At 42.3% G+C, this 19,936-nt stretch overlaps 1 protein-coding gene across 6 annotated transcripts in view; it reads left to right on the forward strand.

The window, feature by feature from the left end:
- Positions 1-19,936, forward strand: part of LOC139267124 (kinase D-interacting substrate of 220 kDa-like) — a 225,306-nt gene that overhangs the window by 145,771 nt on the left and 59,599 nt on the right. For all 6 annotated transcript variants that reach the window (XM_070884962.1, XM_070884957.1, XM_070884960.1 and 3 more), the window contains 4 exons: positions 6,969-7,212; positions 7,331-7,419; positions 11,610-11,754; positions 13,721-13,883. In XM_070884962.1, the coding sequence (XP_070741063.1) occupies positions 6,969-7,212; positions 7,331-7,419; positions 11,610-11,754; positions 13,721-13,883 (641 nt within the window). The remainder of the gene's footprint in view (positions 1-6,968; positions 7,213-7,330; positions 7,420-11,609; positions 11,755-13,720; positions 13,884-19,936) is intronic.

Raw genomic sequence — 19,936 nt, forward strand, 5'->3', positions numbered from 1 at the left:
AAAGGAATCAGAGTGGCTTGGAACAGATTTTAGAAAGATGAGAGAGCTAATTGAGGTAAATTGGGACAAGGATATTCTTATAGATTTAAAACTTGTGTTTTAATGTGTACCAGTTTAAAAAAACGAGACAACTACAACTTTTAGAATGTTGTTGATGATAAATAAGGTTAGAATCAAACAAAAATTGAAGAGGCAATAAGGGACCCCGTAGGTATGATAAAAGTGAGCGAATACAAGAAAGTAAAGAAGGGGGTTAAGAAAGCAAAAAGGGAAAGCAAAGATGAAGTATAAGGAGTGAATCCAGAAAGAATGAACTAAAAAAAGACAGTATAGTCTTCAACATATATATCAGTAAAAAGAGAATTGTCAAATATTAGGTGGTGCCCCTGAAAGGAGAGAACAGTGATTTAGTGGAACATAAACAGAAATTGACGGGGTTACTTGATGCATAGAAGTATAGAAAATAGGTGCAGGAGTAGGCCATTCGGCCCTTCGAGCCTGCACCACCATTCAATAAGATCATGGCTGATTATTCACCTCAGTACCCCTTTCCTTCTTTCTCTCCATACCCCTCGATGCCTTTAGCCGTAAGGGCCATTTCTAACTCCCTCTTGAATATATCAAATGAACTGGCATCAACAACTCTCTGCAGTAGGGAATTCCACAGGTTAACAACTCTCTGAGTGAAGACGTTTCTTCTCATCTCAGTCCTAAATGGCTTACCCCTTATCCTTAGACTATGTCCCCTGGTTCTGGACTTCCCCAACATTGGGAACAGCATCCAGCCTGTTCAGTCCCGTTAGAATTTTATATGTTTCTATGAGATTCCCTCTCATCCTTGACTCCAGTGAATACAGGCCCAGTCGTCCAGTCTCTCCTCATATGTCAGTCCTGCCATTCCGGAATCAGTCTGGTGAACCTTCCCTCAATAGCAAGAATGTCCATCCTCAGATTAGGAGACCAAAACTGAACACAATATTCCAGGTGAGGCCTCACGAAGACCCTGTACAACTGCAGTAAGATCTCCCTGCTCCTATACTCAAATCCCCTAGCTATGAAGGCCAACATGCCATTTGCCGCCTTCACCGCCTGCTGTACCTGCATGCCAACTTTCAATGACTGATGTACCATGACACCCAGGTCTTGTTGCACCTCCCCTTTTCCTAATCTGCCGCCATTCAGATGATATTCTGCCTTCGTGTTTTTGCCACCAAAGTGGATAACCTCACATTTATCCACATTATATTGCATCTGCCACGTGTTTGCCCACTCACCTAACCTGTCCAAGTCACCCTGCAGCCTTTTTGCGTCCTCCTCACAGCTCACACCGCCACCCAGATTAGTGTCATCTGCAAACTTGGAGATATTACACTCAATTCCCTCATCCAAATCATTAATGTATATTGTAGATAGCTGGGGTCCCAGCACTGAGCCCTGCGGCACCCCACTAGTCACTGCCTGCCATTCTGAAAAAGACCGTTTATCCCGACTCTCTGCTTCCTGTCTGCCAACCAGTTCTCTATCCACGTCAGTACATTAACCCCAATACCATGTGCTTTGATTTTGCACAACAATCTCTTGTGTGGGACCTTGTCAAAAACCTTCTGCAAGTCCAAATACACCACACCCACTGGTTCTCCCTTGTCCACTCTACTGGAATGTTTTGAGGATGTAACTAGAAGATTTGTCAAGCAGGATTTCCCTTTCATAAATCCATGCTAACTTGGACCGATTCCGTCACTGCTTTCCAAATGTGCTGCTATTTCATCTTTAATAATTGATTCTAACATTTTCCCCACTACTGATGTCAGGCTAACCGGCCTATAATTACCCGTTTTCTCTCTCTCTTCTTTCTTAAAAAAATGGGTGTTGCATTAGCTACCTTCCAGTCCATAGGAACTGATGCAGAATTGATAGACTGTTGGAAAATGATCACCAATGCACCCACTATTTCTAGGGCTACTTCCTTAAGTACTCTGGGATGCAGACTCAGGCCCCAGGGATTTATCGGCCTTCAATCCCATCAATTTCCCTAACACAATTTCTCGCCTAATAAGGATTTCCTTCAGTTCCTCTTTCTCACTAGACCCTCACTCGGTCCTCTAATATTTCCGGAAGGTTATTTGTGTCTTCCTTCGTGAAGCCAGAACCAAAGTATTTGTTTAACTGGTCCGCCATTTCTTTGTTCCCCATTATAAATTCACCTGAATCTGACTTCAAGGGATCTACGTTTGTTTTCACTAATCTTTTTCTCTTCACATATCTATAGAAGCTTTTGCAGTCAGTTTTTATGTTCCCAGCAAGCTTCCTCTCATACTCTATTTTCCTCCTGCTCTGCTGTATTATAAAATTCTCCCAGTCCTCAGGTTTGCTGCTTTTTCTGGCCAATTTATATGCCTCTTCCTTGGATTTAACACTATCCTTAATTTCCCTTGTTAGCAACGGTTGAGCCACCTTCCCCGTTTTATTTTTATCCCAGACAGAGATGTATAATTGTTGAAGTTCATCCATGTGATCTTTAAATGTTTGCCATTGCCTATCCACTGTCAACCCTTGGAAAATGAGACTGGAGAATTAATAATGGGAAACAGAAATGGCAATTGAACAATATTTCGTATCACTCACCAATCTATTTTAGCCAATCCACGTCTCATACCGTCGAAGTTACCTTTCCTTAAGTTCAGGACCCTAGTCTCTGAATTAACTGTGTCACTCTTCATCTTATTTTGCTTCAGCATTTACAAAAGTGAGGAAGTACTTTCTGAATTGGTTAAAAGCAAGATGGTAGATATAATAAATAAATAGAATTATTAGGAAAGCTAGTTAAACTAAAGGAGGGACCATAATGGAGATGTATTGATAGCATATGAGAGTAAATTAGCAAGAAATATAAAAACAGGCAGTAAGAGCTTCTACAGGTATATAAAAAGGAAGCGAATAGCTAAAGTAAACGTTGGTCCCTTGGAGGATGAGACTGGAGAATTAATAATGGAAAATGGAAATGGCAGAGACTTTGAACAAATATTTTGTATCGGTCTTCACGGTAGAGGACCCAAAAAACATCCCAATAATTGATAATCAAGGAACTATTGGCGGGGGGGAAACTTAAAAAAATCACTATCACTCGAAATAAAGTACTAGACAAACTAAGGGGACTATTGGTGGACAAGTCCCCTGGACCTGATGGCCTGCATCCTAGGGTCTTAAAAGGAGTGGCTGCAGAGTTGGTGGATGCATTTGTTGTAATCTACCAAAATTCCCTGGATTCTGGAGAGGTTCCAGCGGATTGGAAAACCGCAAATGTAACGCCCCTATTTAAGAAAGGAGGGAGACAGAAAGCAGGAAACTATAGACCAGTTAGCCTAACATCTGTCATTGGGAAAATGCTGGAGTCCATCATTAAGGAAGTAGTAGCAGGGCATTTAGAAAATCACAATGCAGTCAAGCAAGAGTCAGCATGGTTTTATGAAAGAGAAATCATGTTTGACAAATTTGCTGGAGTTCTTTGAGGATGTAACGAACAGGGTGGATAAAGGGGAACCAGTTGATGTCGTGTATTTGGATTTCCAGAATTCATTCAGTAATGTGCCACAAAAGGTTATTGCACAAGATAAGAGCTCACTGGGTTTGGGGTACTATATTAGCATGGATAGAGGATTTGCTAACTAACAGAAAATAGAGAGTCGGGATAAATGGGACATTTTCAGGTTGGCAAACTGTAACTAGTGGGATGCCACAGGGATCAGTGCTGGGGCCTCAACTATTTACAATTTATATTAATGACTTAGATGAAGGGATTGAGTGTAATGTAGCCAAATTTGCTGCTGATACAAAGATAGGTGGGAAAGCAAACTGTGAGGACACAAATAATCTGCAAAGGGATATAGACAAGCTAAGTGAGTGGGCAAAAATTTGGCAGATGGAATATAATGTGGGAAAATGTGAGGTTATCCACTTTGGCAGAAAAAAATAGAAAAGCAAATTATAATTTAAATGGAGAAAAATTGCAAAGTGCTGGAGTATAGAGGGACCTGGGGGTCCTTGTGCATGAAACACAAAAAGTTAGTTTGCAGGTACAGCAAGTAATCAGGAAGGCAAATGGAATGTTGGCCTTTATTGCAAGGGGGATGGAGTATAAAAGCAGAGAAGTTCTGCTACAAACTCAACAGGGTATTGGTGAGGTCACACCTACAGTTTTGGTCTCCGTACTTAAGGAAGGATATACTTGCAGAGAAGGTTCACTAAGTTGATTCCAGAGATGAGAGGGTTGACTTATGAAGATAGGTTGAGTAGGTTGGGCCTATACTCATTGGAGTTCAGAAGAATGAGAGGTGATCTTATCGAAACATATAAGATAATGAGTGGGCTCGACAAGGTGGATGCAGAGAGGATATTTCCACTCATAAGGGAAATTAAAACGAGGGACCATAGTCTCAGAATAAGGGGCTGCACATTTAAAACTGAGATGTGGAGGAATTTCTTCTGAGGGTTATAACTCTATAGAATTCTCTGCCACAGAGAGCTGTGGAGGCTGGGTCATTGAATATATTTAAGGCGGAGATAAACAGATTTTTGAATGATAAGGGAATAAAGGGTAATGGGGAACGGGTGGGGAAGTGGAGTTGAGGCCAGGATCAGATCAGCCATGATCTTATTAAATGGCGGAGCAGACTCGAGGGGCCAGGTGGCCTACTCCTGCTCCTATTTCTTATGTTATTATAACACGTATAAGATTCTGAGGGGGCTTGACAGGGTAGATGCAGAGAGGATGTTTCCCCTCATGGGTGAATCGAGAACTAGGGGTATTAGTTTCAGAATAAGGGGTTGCCCATTTAAAACAGAAATGAGGAGGAATTTTTTTCCCCCAGAGTGTCGTGAATATTTGGAATTCTCTACCCCAGAGAGCTGTGGAGGCTGGGTCTTTGAATATATTTACGTTGGGGGTAGACAGATTTTTGAATGATAAGGGAGTCAAGGATTATGGGGAGCGGTCGGGGAAGTGGAGTTTAGGCCAGGATCAGATAAGCCATGATCTTATTAAATGGCGGAGCAGGCTCGAGGGGCCAAATGGCCGACTCCTGCTCCTATTTCTTATGTTGATGGAGGCAGAAAACATGGCAGAGGTATTAAATGAGTACTTTGCATCTGTGTTTACCAAGGAAGAGGATGTTGCCACTGCGGTAAACACGGAGGTTGACTCGATACTGGATGAGATAAAAATAGATAAGGAGGAGGTACTAGAAAGGCTGGCAGTAATTAAAGTGGATAAGTCACTTGGTCCTGTTGTGATGCATCCTAGGTTGCTGAGGGAAGTAAGGGTCGAAATTGTGTAGGTGCTGGCCACAATCTTCCAATCCTCCTTAGATGCAGGTATGATGCCAGAGAACTGGAGGATTGCAAATGTTACACCCTTGTTCAAAAAAAGGAAGGATAAACCTGGCAATTACAGGCCAGTCAGTTTAACATTGGTAGTGAGGAAACTTTTATAGCAATTCCAAGGAGAAAATTAACAGCCACTGGACAAGCGTGGACTAATAAAGGAGAACCAGCACGGATTTGTTACGGGCAAATCGTGTTTCATGAACTTGTTGAGTTTTTTGATGAGGTAACCAAGAGGGTGGATGAGGGCAGTGCAGTTGACATGGTGTACATGGACTTTCAAAGGGGGTTTCATAAAGTATCACATAATAGGCTTGTGAGCAAAATTGAAGCCCATGGGATAAAAGGGGCAGCAGCAGCAGAGATACAAAATCAGATAAGGGATGGAAAACAGTTGGGGTGAATGGCTGTTTTTCAGATTTGAGGGAATTGTACAGTGGTGGTCCCTGGGGTTCAATAGTAGGACCAGTGCTGTTTGTGATGTACATTAATGACTTGGGGGTATAGGACAAAGTTTTGAAATTTGCAGCTGACACAAAACTTGGAAGTGTAGTAAGCAGTGAGGAAGATTGTAATAGATTTCAAGAGAACGTAGACTGATGGAATGAGTGGACACATGGCAGATGAAATTTAAACAAATAAAAGTGTGGGGTGATACATTTTGGTAGGAGGAATGAGGAGAGATAATACAAGCTAAATGGTACAATTTTAAAGGTGCAAGAGCTGAGACCTGGGGGTGTTGGTGCACGAACCTTTAAAAGTGGCAGGACAGGTTAACAAAGCAGTTACTAAATTATGGAATCCTGGGCCTTATAAATAGAGGCATAGGTTTAACGTAACGTTTGTACTTTTGACACTAATTCGGCCCCAGCTGTGGTGTATTGTGTCCAATTCTGGGCATTGCATATTTCGAAGGACATAAAGGCCTTCAAAGGGGAATTGGATACATTTTGAAGGAGAAAAAAATGGCAGGAATATGGGGAAAGGGCAGGGGAGTGGGACTACCTGGATTGCTCTTCGAAAGAGTTGACACAGACTTGATGAGCCGAATGACTTCCTGTGCTGTACTATTTTGATTCGATGTTGCAAGGAGATATTGATAAGATTGTGGAATTCAATGTCAGTAAATGTGAGAAGATACATTTTGGTTGGAAAAATAATGAATGCTGAGTGATGTGGAAGGGCAGAAAGATTTAGGAGGTTCGTGTTCACAAGGCATTAAAGGCAGTAGCTCGTGTGAAGAAGGCCATAAAAAGGCTAATAGAATAGTGTATTATGGCAAAAAATATAAATGTTGACATTCAATGATGAATCTATATAAAACCTTCGTATAGCTACAGTTGGAGTACTGTCCAGTTTTGGGCTCCACACTATAGGAAGGATGTTGAAGCAATAGAAAATATATAACCTAGATTGCTGGCTGGTATGGGGAATACAAGTCTGAAAATTTGAAGCTGTTTTTGTGAGGGGTGATTTGATAGATGTGCTTCAAGTTATAAAGGGATGGGCATTCATCAGAATTTGTAAGATAATCTATTAACCCTTGGTTTTATTTCTTAAATGTCAACTTTATCATATTTATCTTCTAGGTACGTGTTTTGTTTTCAAAAGGTCCCTTTATTGCCATTTTTGCCAGTGACCCACATATCATCATAAAAGCAATCAATCAAAATCTGAATAGTGTTTTAAGGGACTCTAATATAAATGGACATGACTATATGCGGAATATAGTCCATCTGCCTGTTTATCTAAACAGTCGTGGGCTTAGTAGTGCAAAGAAGGTTTTTGCAGCAGCGCCATCTAATGGAGACGTTGGAAACTCGGAATGTACAAGTAAGAGTCTTGTCAGTGACTTCAATTTTACAATATGTATTTCCTGGCTATTCCAGCTGTGTTACAGATGTTCTGGGAGTACAAATACGTTGTAACAGCCTTTGTTATTGTGTTGCAGGTTGGCATGAAGATAATGATCGAAAACTTTCACAGCACAGCTTAGGCGAATTGACCAAACTCGGCAGTAAGACAGCACTCAATAGAAGGGTAAGTTTTAAATTCAATTTAACTTTTCGTTTTTCTTTCATCCGATGCTTACATGAGGTTTTACTGTATAAGACAATTGAACTATTTTCAGTGTAATTTCAACAGAAATTTCCTAGAAATTGGTATTAACCAAGGGTTGTGTCCTTTCAGACATCACCTCTGGAAGAGAAATGAATAGTGGAGTTGGGATTGGTATTTTGTTTAATTGTGCTTGAAGAGTCTATTGAGTATCTAAGACACCATCTCAACAGAGTGAGGGCTGGAAACCATTGGAAAGTAGAACCCCATACAGATAAAATCATTGGCCTGAAATTTGCAGTCCTGATGACGGTGAGCTGGTGGCGTTCACCATCATTTTGCCTTTGAAACTGACCACAACTTCAGGATTTAGCACATGTGCAACCTAATGCAGAAAATCCTGAAGTTGCCCCCCTCCCCCTCCAACAGAGTCATCATTTAATGAAATCTCTTAAATCATGGGAACTAACAAACTTTGGCTCTTCCGTAGCGAATACGCTGTTAAATACCCCATTAAAAATTAGACCAAAGGGATTAGGTATAACTGGGATTTTAACAACGTATTGTTAAACTAAGGTTTGGACTTGGAAAAACTAATGTTAATTTTGTGCAGTATCAAATTTATCCATTGTAATTAAAAATTAATAGTTTTTAAAAAAAACTTTATAAACATTTTTTTTAAAGTTTTTTTTTTTAAGTTCGTTCATCTTTATTTTCAGTTTGCATTTTCCCCATTTTTGCGCGCTCATTTTTGAAAGTTAGAATTTTAAGAGCTTACCCACTTTCTGGTGCGCTGTCTGTGAGAATTCTGCCTTTGATTGGCTGCTTAGATAGATTGTTGATTTCACAGCAACTCGCACTATGGGATTCCCACAATACTATATTGATTTGAATTGCGCGTTGGAAAACCCGAACTTCCTGACACACAGATCTTTGCGCAAAACTTACTCCGGACCCAGTGATGACGCCATTGCTTTGCTGCTGACCACAAATTCCGCGCAATTAATGTTTGGTTTATTTTTGCTAAAGTACAAATTAAAACGATAACTGCTCATGTTGCTTTTTAACAACAACATTCTAGTTGAAGTTCCTTTCTTCCAACCCTCTAGCATTTATACATAATGAACACTAATGAAGTGTGTGTGTATTTTAAAAAGAGTCCTACAATGACGTGTTTGTCCTTTTTTATTCCTTAGAATCAAAGTAAAATTGAACGCTCTGCCTTATACCAAGTACAAACTTTCTCCCAAGAGTAATATAGGGTTTAGCAATCATATTAACTAAAACTAGTCCTTTGTCGTGGTGCAGCATGTATCAATTATGGTACATAAGGTGTTGCTACATGTTGGATTCTATATATTGACTGAGCTCAATGTATAATTGTGGAGAGATCTACTGCTTCCCTATAGGGGTGAGTTATCCCAGGCCACTCTTGCAGCCATCTTCAAATTGATGGTGGAGACTAGGGAGAAGGTTACTCCTCTTCTCAGCAGAGCATACTGCAATGTAGTGAGAGCTGGGGGCGGGAGGGGGGGCAGCAGAATGAATTTAGGATCCAGTCCACATAATGAGGGATCGGTTGGTGGCCAATGAAATGAAGAGAGAGATTTCAAGCAGCAGTGATTAACATACTAGGTAAATGCTACAGGGACTGTCATTTTAAACATATTCTTTGATCTTGCTTATCTGTTTCAGTAAAATGAACTGCAATTTATTAATTACTAGGTAGTATCAACAGTTTTTGAGGGATGTGTTAACTACTTTTCATGGCTAAATTATGTCAAAATGAGTCCTATATTAGAATTAAAATACTTAAAACATTTAAAATCGTGCATTATATAGCCCTCTGGTATGAGGCTGGGCTCAGAGATCACACAACTCTGGTTCAAGCCCCACTCCGGAGACGAGTACATAATTTAGTCTGATACTTCAATGTAGTACTGAAACAGTGATATACAATCTTAGGTCCAGTATTTTGGATGAGTATTAAAATGCGAGGGTACACCTATCAGGAAAGGATGAAAAGAGAAGGCTGAGGGGTGACCTAATAGGTCTTTATAATCATGAATGGTTTTGATAGAGTAGATACAGAAAGAGTGTTTCCACTTGTGGGAAAGAGCATAACTAGAGGCCATCATATTAAGATAGTCACCAAGAAATCAAATGAGGAATTCAGAAGAAACTTCTTTACTCAGAGTGGTAAGAATGTGGAACTCGCTACAAATAGTTTAGATACATTGGGCCCAAGTTGAAGCAAATAGTTTAGATACATTGGGCCCAAGTTTCCACCGACCCTTAGAACAGCGCAACTCCGGTCTGCCGACTTTTTAGAGCAGAAACGGCGCTGATTATTTACCTTCGTATTCTTCACGCAGTTCGATCTATCCAGGCCCTTGTCGCAGCGCGGCAGAACGCGTGGGGGGCGGAGCCAGGTCCCGGCGCTGAAAACAGTGCCAGAACCTCTGCACATGCGCGCTAGAGTGTGCATGCATGTGCAGTAGCTCCTCACCCCCAGATTCTGTGTGCGCGTGCTGCAGGCTGCGTGGGAGGGACCCGAAGCACGCCGCACCTAGCCCTGGCCAAATGGGCTCTCCGCTGCGACCTGCGAGGGAACAGTGGACTGTGAAAGCACAGACGACTATGGAATTTAGCCTCAGTGGGAGTTCAGCCTGATAGTGAGTTCAGCACCTAGGTATAGATGGGCAGGACTTTTTTTTTCGATAATTAATGTGTGTGTGAAGTGAGTAAGTGGAGTTGGATTCTTGCAAAAGTTTTGTACTGATGGAAGTTCAGGCTCACAGGGTAGGCTCATCTGTTTAACGTTACTCCTCCCTCCCCTCCTCTTTCTCTCTCTCTCTCTCTCTCTCTCTCTCTCTCTCTCTCTCTCTCTCTCTCTCTCTCTCTCTCTCTCTCTCCTCTTCCCCCCCTCTTTCTCTTCCCCCCCCTCTTTCTCTTCCCCCCCTCTTTCTCTTCCCCCCCCCTCTTTCTCTCCCCCCCTCTTTCTCTCCCCCTCTCTTTCTCTCCCCCCCCTCTTTCTCTTCCCCCCCCTCTTTCTCTCTCCCCCCTTTCTCCCCCCCCCCCTTTCTCCCCCCCCTTTCTCCCCCCCTCTTTCTCCCCCCCTCTTTCTCCCCCCCTCTCTCTCTCTCCCCCCCTCTTTCTCTCCCCCCCTCTTTCTCTCCCCCCTCTTTCTCTCCCCCCTCTTTCTCTCCCCCCCTCTTTCTCTCCCCCCCTCTTTCTCTCCCCCCCTCTTTCTCTCCCCCCCCTCTTTCTCTCCCCCCCCTCTTTCTCTCCCCCCCCTCTTTCTCTCCCCCCCCTCTTTCTCTCCCCCCCCTCTTTCTCTCCCCCCCCTCTTTCTCTCCCCCCCCCTCTTTCTCTCCCCCCCCCTCTTTCTCTCCCCCCCCTCTTTCTCTCCCCCCCCTCTTTCTCTCCCCCCCCCCCTCTCTCTCTCCCCCCTTCTCTCTCTCCCCCCTTCTCTCTTCTCACCCCTCGCCCCCTCTTTCTCCCCCCCCCCTCGCCCCCTCTTTCTCCCCCCGCCCCCCCACCCCCTCTTCTCTTCTCTCTTCTCCCCCTTCTTATTTATAAAATGCTGCTGTTACAAGCTCACTTAAGTCATCGTTTCAGGTCTGTGAGCCTTCATCAGAGGGTTATGCTGATTGGGTTAGATGAGGAAAGACTGGAGGAGGCTCGAGTGGAGCATAAACACTGGCATGGACTGGTTGGGCCAAATAGCCTGTTTCTGTGCTGTATATCCTGTGTAAAAACCTGCCTGCCTTCATGTAAAAGTAAAAGATCCCATGGAACTATTAGGAGATACGTAGGGGAGTTCTCCTGGTGGTATGTCCCTCAACAAACATTAAGACAGATGATCTGGTTATTTATCTCATTGCTGTTTGTGGGACCTGGCTTTCTGCAAATTGGCTGCCACGTTTTCCTACATTATAAAAATGACGACACTTCAAAAGTACTTACTTACCTATGAAGCTCTTTGAGATGTCTTGAGGTTGTGAAAGGCACTATATCAATGCAAGTCCTTTCTTTGTCCCGCTCTTTCACTCTTTCTCTCCTTTCTCCCTCTATCTCTTTTTTACCCTTTTATCTCTTTCCCTCCCTTCCTTTTTCTCTTTCTTTCTCTCTCATTTTTTGCACACTCTGATCATTTTCTGTATCAACAGGATACATATCGTCGCCGACAGATGCAGCGGCAAGTTACAAGGCAGATGTCTTTTGATCTGACCAAGCTTCTGGTTACTGAAGATTGGTTTAGTGACATTAGTCCTCAGACCATGAGGCGATTGCTCAACATTGTTTCAGTAACAGGTAAGTAGTAACTTTGGTTTAAAATACTTCCACATGGTTTCCATGCAAATATACTTTCAATAATACACAGAGAACATATCTGCTACATATTTATATGTTTAATATTTAAAATGTCTAAACTTCTGTGTAATTGTGTTACTTCTCCTGGTAATCAATTTATTTTTCCTGATAAACTTGCAGTAGTTATTTTCTATGTGGTGGACAACATTGACTGTTGGCATCTGCATTGAGAGCTGCTGTTGTCAAAAAGCTGATTGAAAATGAATAAAGCTGCAGTGAAGTTCACTACCCTGGAGTGATTTCAACACACTAATCTTATTTTCTGGTTCAAGTAACAGCTATAAATTACTTGAATTTCACTCACAGTTCATTATGTTCTCTACATCTCCCAATCAGATTATTGCCTTGTAATCATTCTTGGGTATTTGTCATTCTCTGTAACCTTTATAAGTCCTTAATAATTCCATGAAAATGTAATTACTTGAAGGTCACTGACCACTTCAACATTGGTTTAACCGGGAAATTAAATAAAACCCAGTGGTACACAATATTGTGCCACGGAGTGGTGACAAGCAGGTTCTCTTTTTCACAGGAGTTGAGAACAACTGTAGTCTTCAGATGAAGTGGGGTTAAAGGATAGGGGTTAATTGGATCCAAGGTTTGCAAACAAAATTCAGTCTTTTTAAAGTCATACTATGGATTGATGCATCAGCAGGAAGATTGGGACAGTTGTAGTAGCAGAGGACTAGCCCGCAGCCAACACAGGGGGCCATGGTGGTTGAGAACAAGACTGTGGCCAACCAATGGTGCTGGAACAGTGGGTGATCTTTTGAAGGATGCCATAACTGGGGAACCAAATTATTTTCATACCTAAAAGGGGTGAAGAATGATAAAATATTTAACAAAATGAAAACAAAATAATACTAAAATTCAACTTTGAAACAAACTTGCCTGAGAAAAAACATTAGTTCAAGAAAAATCAAGATGGTGTCCAAGCTGGAAGGAAGACGTTCATAAATTAGTACACCACCATCTAGTGTTAATTTGTGCAATTGCAAATTGACAAATTTACATGGGTAAATCTCATTATAAATCTGGACATGGGAACTTCCAATAGAAATATTAACACAAGTGTGACAAACAAAACTGACAACCAGAAGTCAGTTTTGTAGACAGGAGGTGCGTGCAGACATGAAACTTTTAATAAGATATGGATTAATGGTGATTTTCCCACATAACTTGTTTTATTTTACATTGGAAAATGGGTATAAAACCCAGGTATGATTTATATTCACAAATATGGATAAAAGTGCACGTTGCATGTAAAAATAATTGTCGTTTTAGTGCTTGGCTGGTAAATTAAGAATTTACGCTGGCCATTCACATTGCCAAGCAGGTGCGTGTGGTTACTTGCACTTGATTAAATATATTTTACCTGCATAAAATACATAATTGAAAAATGTTCTTGATGCTTTTTGTGCTGATGGCTCATTGCTGTTCTGCAGCACAATCGGTTGTCATCAACTAAATTGTTATTTCGAATATCAAAAAAGATAAAGGAAGATGTTATGGTGAAATGAAGCTAACATTGAAATTAAATCTCATGGTTTTAAAAATTCCTTGGGCAAATCTCATGGTTTCAAAACATTCCTTGGGCAAATCTACTTGCCGTTGTTTACTTAACTATTTCTTTAAAAGAAGATGCAGAAAAGAGGGAAAGATGCTTGTACAATTCTAATCGTTGATATTTATTTAAAATTCAGGATGAAATTGTATAAATGCATGTAATTTGTCATGTGATGTTGGTTTAGAAGTTATCGTGTCTGTCCAATTTTCAAGAGTTATCCTAAAAGTTGGTTTGAATTTTAATTTAAAATAGCATCTCTAATTTGTTTCAGTCTTGGAAATATTTGTGATCACAAGAATAAAGCCTTTTAAATAAGGATTTAATTAAATTTCATTACAGGGCGTTTACTAAGGGCTAACCAGATTAGTTTCAACTGGGACCGGCTTGCCTCTTGGATAAACCTTACAGAACAATGGCCATACAGGACCTCTTGGCTTATTCTATACCTGGAAGAGACTGACAATGTTCCAGATCATCTCACCCTGAAAAACATCTATGAAAGGTAAGTAACTAATGTACTTCATAGTTAATTTAAATTAATGGCCCCATTTCAAACATGCTTGTCTTGGTTCATATTTACTTTTTCGATATGGTTTTGTCAATATGGATCTTTTTTAAACATTATCTAAATGTTTTCAACTAGATGTTGGCAAGTATACAAGATTAACCCTTTTGATCATTCGGCACATTCTTTCCTTCTAGTGGTGGGATGGGGTAGGAATTGATTCTTACCAGATGCCCCTACTGAGATTTGGGAGGAATCATGTAGGAGAATTCCATCACAGTAGTGGTGGCAGTGTTTATGTATCCAAGATACCCGGAAGTTGAAATAATGGGCCCAAGTTTCCACATGATAAAAAAACGGGCGCCCCACCGAGCTGGGTGCCCATTTTTCGCGCCTAAAACGGCGCCTGAAAAAAAACGAGCGATTCTGGAGCGCTTTGCAGCTCCTTGTCGATTTTGTAAGTGGGAGGGGGCGGGTACTATTTAAATTAGTTTTTTTCCTGCCGGCAACGCTGCACGTGCCCGTTGGAGCGTTCGCGCATGCTCAGTGTGAAAAAAAACATTGGCACTTGGCCATTTTTGTAGTTCTTTGTAGCTGTTTAGTTTTTGAACATTTTTTAATAAAAGTACATTGCCATCAGCACAGAGGCTTCTTGTAGCAGTGAGAAGGGTGCAGGAAGCCTCAGAAAGTTGAGGCAGCCGTTTCCCGACGACCTCCCCCTTTTGCCGTCGGGAAATGGCTCCTCAATTTCTGAGGCTTCCTGCAGCCTTCTTTCTTTCCCGCCAGCCGTCTGGAACGGCTCCATTCCCCCCCCCCCCCCCCCCCCCACCCCCCGCGTTCAGTCGGCTCCCTCCCTCTCTCCCCCCCCTCCCGCGTTCGGTCGGCTCCCTCCTCTTCTCCCCCTCCCCCCGGCCCACGTTTGGTCGGCTCCCTCCTCCCCCGCCCGCGTTCGGTCGGCTCCCTCCTCCCCCGCCCACGTTCGGTCGGCTCCCTCCTCCCCCCCCCCCCCACCCGCGTTCGGTCGGCTCTCTCGTTTTGTGAGGCTTGCTGCACCATTCTTCCTGGCTGAAGCACTTTCACACAGGTAGGAAGATGGTTTATTTAATCTTTTCTTTGCTTATAAATGTTTATTCAGGTTGGATTTATTTGTATAAGTATAAATAAGGATTGAGTGTAGAATTTAATGACTTCCCTTACCCCCCTCCTCCCCCACCTTGTTCTGGACGCCTGATTTGTAACCTGCGCCTGATTTTTTAATGTGTAGACAGGTTTTTTCAGTTCTACAGAAATCTTCACTTGCTCCATTCTACTTTAGTTTGGAGTACATTTTCACTGTGGAAACTTTCAAATCAGGCGTCAGTGGCCGGACACGCCCCCTTTTGAAGAAAAAATTCTGTTCCAAAGTCGAACTGTTCTACCTGAATAGAACTGCAGAAAAAAAAATGTAGAGAATTGTGAATTCTAAGATAGTCCGTTCTCCACCAGTTGCTCCTAAAAATCAGGCGCGAATCATGTGGAAACTTGGGCCCAATGTGTCATTTCAGCTGTTATTTTTTCCTCAATTGATCCTTGTGTTCAGATGTTTTATATTTGTAAAATCCACTCCCACTTTGCCTTTGCATGCAAATGGTCTATACTGGGGTTTTTTCATTAGCTTAAAGATTCATCAGTGCCAGTAGTGTAGGAACTGAACGAGAAGATTTCCTGCCTACCTGGGTCCTGATTATCCCAAACATTTCCCTAGTCTTCATTTACCAGCATTTCTGTTTTATTCAGGAGAGTGCTTTAGAGTGTCTGTGCTCTGCTGGTGATGGCCTTAAAGTCAACATGTGCTCCATCCACTCACTAGCACTTTAATTTAGACACTTATTTTAAAAGACACTGGTGAGCAGCAGGACAGAACACTGCCATGTTAAAACAGACTCCTAATTAAAATTCATGCTGATGGGGAGGCAATTGGGAGCACTTGGACTTGACCAGGCAAGCAGCCATTGGGGCTTTGTTGCTTTCAGTAGATGGCATACTAATATAAATATGTGAAAGTGATATCTACCAGCAGAGGCCACTGTTTCATTAGAAACATTTATAAGTGCAGTTCAACGCAGTGCTCCTAGATAGTGATGATCTATTGGTTCTGTTCAGTAACCAAACAGTAATTCCGTTACCATGTTTAAGAATGTATTAACAGAGAACAGAGAGTTGGGATAAATGGTTCATTCTCGGGTTGGCAATCAGTAATTTGTGGGGTGCCGCAGGGATCAGTGCTAGGACCCCAACTATTTACAATCTATGTTAATGACTGGGAAGAAGGGACCGAGTGTAACGTAGCCAAGTTTGTTGACGATACAAAGATGGGAGGAAAAGCAATGTGTGAGGAGGACACAAAAAATCTGCAAAAGGACATAGACAGGCTAAGTGGGTGGGCAAAAATTTGGCAGATGGAATATAATGTTGGAAAGTGAGGGGTCATGCACATTGGCAGAAAAAAATCAAAGAGCAAGTTATTATTTAAATGGAGAAAAATTGTAAAGTGCTGCAGTATAGCAGGACCTGGGGGTACTTGTGGATTACGGCCCCTCGAGCCTGCTCCGCCATTCAATAAGATCGTGGCTGATCTGATCATGGACTCAGCTACACTTCCCCGCCCGCTCCCCATAACTCCTTATCCCCCTATCATTCAAGAAACTGTCTATTTCTGTCTTAAATTTATTCAATGTCCCAGCTTCCACAACTCTCTGAGGCAGCAAATTCCACAGATTTACAACCCTCTGAGAGAAGAAATTTCTCCTCATCATTGTTTTAAATGGGCGGCCCCTTATTCTAAGAGTGTGCCCTCTAGTTCTAGTCTCCCCCATCAGTGGAAACATCCTCTCTGCATCCACCTTGTCAAGCCCCCTCATAATCTTATACCTTTTGATAAGATCACCTCTCATTCTTCTGAATTCCAATGAGTAGAGGCCCAACCTACTCAACCTTTCCTCATAAGTCAACCCCCTCTTCCCCGGAATCAACCTAGTGAACCTTCTCTGAACTGCCTCCAAAGCAAGTATATCCTTTCATAAATTCGGAAACCAAAACTGCACGCAGTATTCCAGGTGTGGCTTAACCAATACCTTATGTAGCTGTAGCAAGACTTCCCTGCTTTTATACTCCATCCCCTTTGCAATAAAGGCCAAGATTCCATTGGCCTTCCTGATCACTTACTGTACCTACATACTATCCTTTTGTTTTTCATGCACAAGTACCCCCAGGTCCCGCTGTACTGCGGCACTTTACAATCTTGCTCCATTTTAATAATAACTTGCTCTTTGATTTTTTTTCTGCCAAAATCCTGCTCCTATTTCTTATGTTCTTATTTGCTTATATGCTTTACGGTCCTTATCTACAAAAAGCATGAGAGTTTGAAACTTGTAGATGCTTTCTTAGTGAACCTGGGTTTTTGGTTGAAGAATCTGTTTTTATTGAGAATTCAGTATTGAGATATGTTAATCAACAAAAGAATCTGACAGATGACATCAGTCAATGTGAAAAAAATGAGTGAAAAGATAAGTGGTCTTCAAACAAACATGGATATTCAGCCTTAAAACCTTTTACAATGGCAAAACTTTCCAAGCTGCCAAAGATGACTAGGATGCAACAACTTGCAATTATATAGTCACTTAAATGTAGAAAAACACTCCAATGTGCTTCACCAAGACATGAGGAAAAAAGAGATGCTGACCAAAGATGCAAAGATTAAAAAGTGGGTCTTAAGGGTACCCAAGGAGTAGAGAGGGCGATGGAGTTTAGGGAGGGAATTTCAAAGTGTGGGGTCTTGGCAGCTGAAGGCATCACTGCCAATGGTGGAGTGAAGAGAGGGAGAAATGTACAAGGGCAGGTCAGTGGAATGGAAAATACAGAAGGGGATTGTAGGGTAGGAAGGTTACAGCAGCAGGAAGAGGCTAGAAGAAATTATGACTTATCCAAATACCAAGCAAGTAATCTAGTAGAGTTGGATGTCATCAGCATACATGTAAGCTGACCTTGTTGAATCCCAAAAATGTAGCTAAGGGACAGCAGATAGATGAATATGTGGAGAAGCCATGGAGGACTTCATAGGTAAGGTGCAGGAAAGGAAAGAAAAGACATTGCTGGAGATGCTGTGGCTACAGATATGTGAGTGGAATCAAGTAAGGGCAGTCTCATCGATCTTAACAACAGAGGAGAGACAGTGGAGGAGGATGGAGTGATTGACCATGATGACGGTAGTTGTGATTTAGTAGCAAAAATGAAATCATGCAGAGTTTCACTTTTTTGTCTTTTAAAATGTGGGTTCTGGGTATGATCAATAATACTAACATTTTATAGTGATTGTATGTTTGCTATAGTATTTTTGCTTTGCATGGTGAAAATTTATTTTTTTTTGTCTGATGCTCACAAAGTCATCATCATAGGCAGTCCCTCGGAATCGAGGAAGACTTGCTTCCACTCTTAACATGTGTTCTTAGGTGGCTTTATAGTCCAATACGAGACCCACAGTCTCTGTCACAGGTGGGACAGATAGTCGTTGAGGGAAAGGGTGGGTGGGACTGGTTTACCACATGCTCTTTCTGCAGCCTGCGCTTAATTTCTGCATGTTCTCAGCGACGAGACTCTAGGAGCTCAACGACCTCCCGGATGCACTTCCTCCACTTAGTGCGGTCTTTGGCCAGGGACTCCCAGGTGTCGGTGGGGATGTTGCACTTTTATCAGGGAGGCTTTGAGGGTGTCCTTGTAAAGTTTCTGCTGCCCACCTTTGGCTCGTTTGCCGTGAAGGAGTTCCGAGTAGAGTGCTTGCTTTGGGAGTCTCGTGTCTGGCATGTGAACAATGTGGCCTGCCCAGTGGAGCTGGCCAAGTGTGGTCAGTGCTTCAATGCTGGGGATGTTGGCCTGGTCGAGGACACTAACGTTGATGCGTCTGTCCTTCTAGGGGATTTGTAGGGTCTTGCAGAGACATCGTTGGTGGCATTTCTGGTGTACATGTTTCTGAGCCATACAGGAGGGGTGGGTATTACTACAGACCTGTAGACCATGAGCTTGGTGACAGTTTTGAGGGCCTGGTCTTCAAACACTCTTTTCCTCAGGTGGCGAAGGCTGCACTGGCACACTGTAGGCGGTGTTGGATCTCGTCATCAATGCTTGCTCTTGTTGATGGGAGGCTCCCGAGATAAGGGAAGTGGTCCACGTTGTCCAGGGCCGCGCCGTGGATCTTGATGACTTGGGTGGGGGGGGGGGGTGGCAGTGCTGTGGTGGAGGGGGGGGGGCGGGGGGCAGTGCTGTGCGGCGAGGACGGGCTGGTGGAGGATCCTTGTCTTACTGATGTTTAGCTTAAGACCCGTGCTTTCGTACGCCTCAGTAAATATGTCGACTATGTCCTGGAGTTCAGCCTCTGTATGTGCAGGCGTTGTCGGCGTACCGTAGCTCAATGACAGAGGTTGGGGTGATCTTGGACCTGGCCTGGAGACGGCAAAGGTTGACAAAGTAGAGTGGCAATGGACTGCATTATCTGTGCAAAACAAATCACTATTGTATACATGTGTACTTCTCAGCCAATTACAAGTAAAATGCTTGTTTTTTGATGAACTGTTTGATATCAGGGGATTTTTTTTGACTGACGTGCACAATAGTTATAATAGTCAACTCTTTCTTTAGTATGGCCTAGTAAAGCTGATTGAGCTATATGTAAACTACTGAAACAGTGTAGAACTGCAAACCCCTCAAGCATTGAAAACATTTGTTGGCTGCATACCATGTTCACCGTTGAGATTCAGCTTGGGGGGTGCAGCTGACAGAATTATTTTAGTCTGTTTCATGTGACATGTCAGCTGAGAATAAAATTCAAATCCTTTAAAGCACCCTGTTTAATGACCAATTATTCTTAGAATTAAATACATTTTCTTTGTGTATTGAAGGACTACATTGATTTTTTTTTAAAAGCTGCCTTCAATTCTATTTAATTACTGGCAGTTTGATTTTTTTTTTTCTATGTGACCAATGAATCAGAAATGAAGTTGATATTTGATAGACCAATT

The sequence above is a fragment of the Pristiophorus japonicus genome, chromosome 7 (assembly GCF_044704955.1).
Source record: "Pristiophorus japonicus isolate sPriJap1 chromosome 7, sPriJap1.hap1, whole genome shotgun sequence".
Lineage (NCBI taxonomy): Eukaryota > Metazoa > Chordata > Chondrichthyes > Pristiophoridae > Pristiophorus > Pristiophorus japonicus.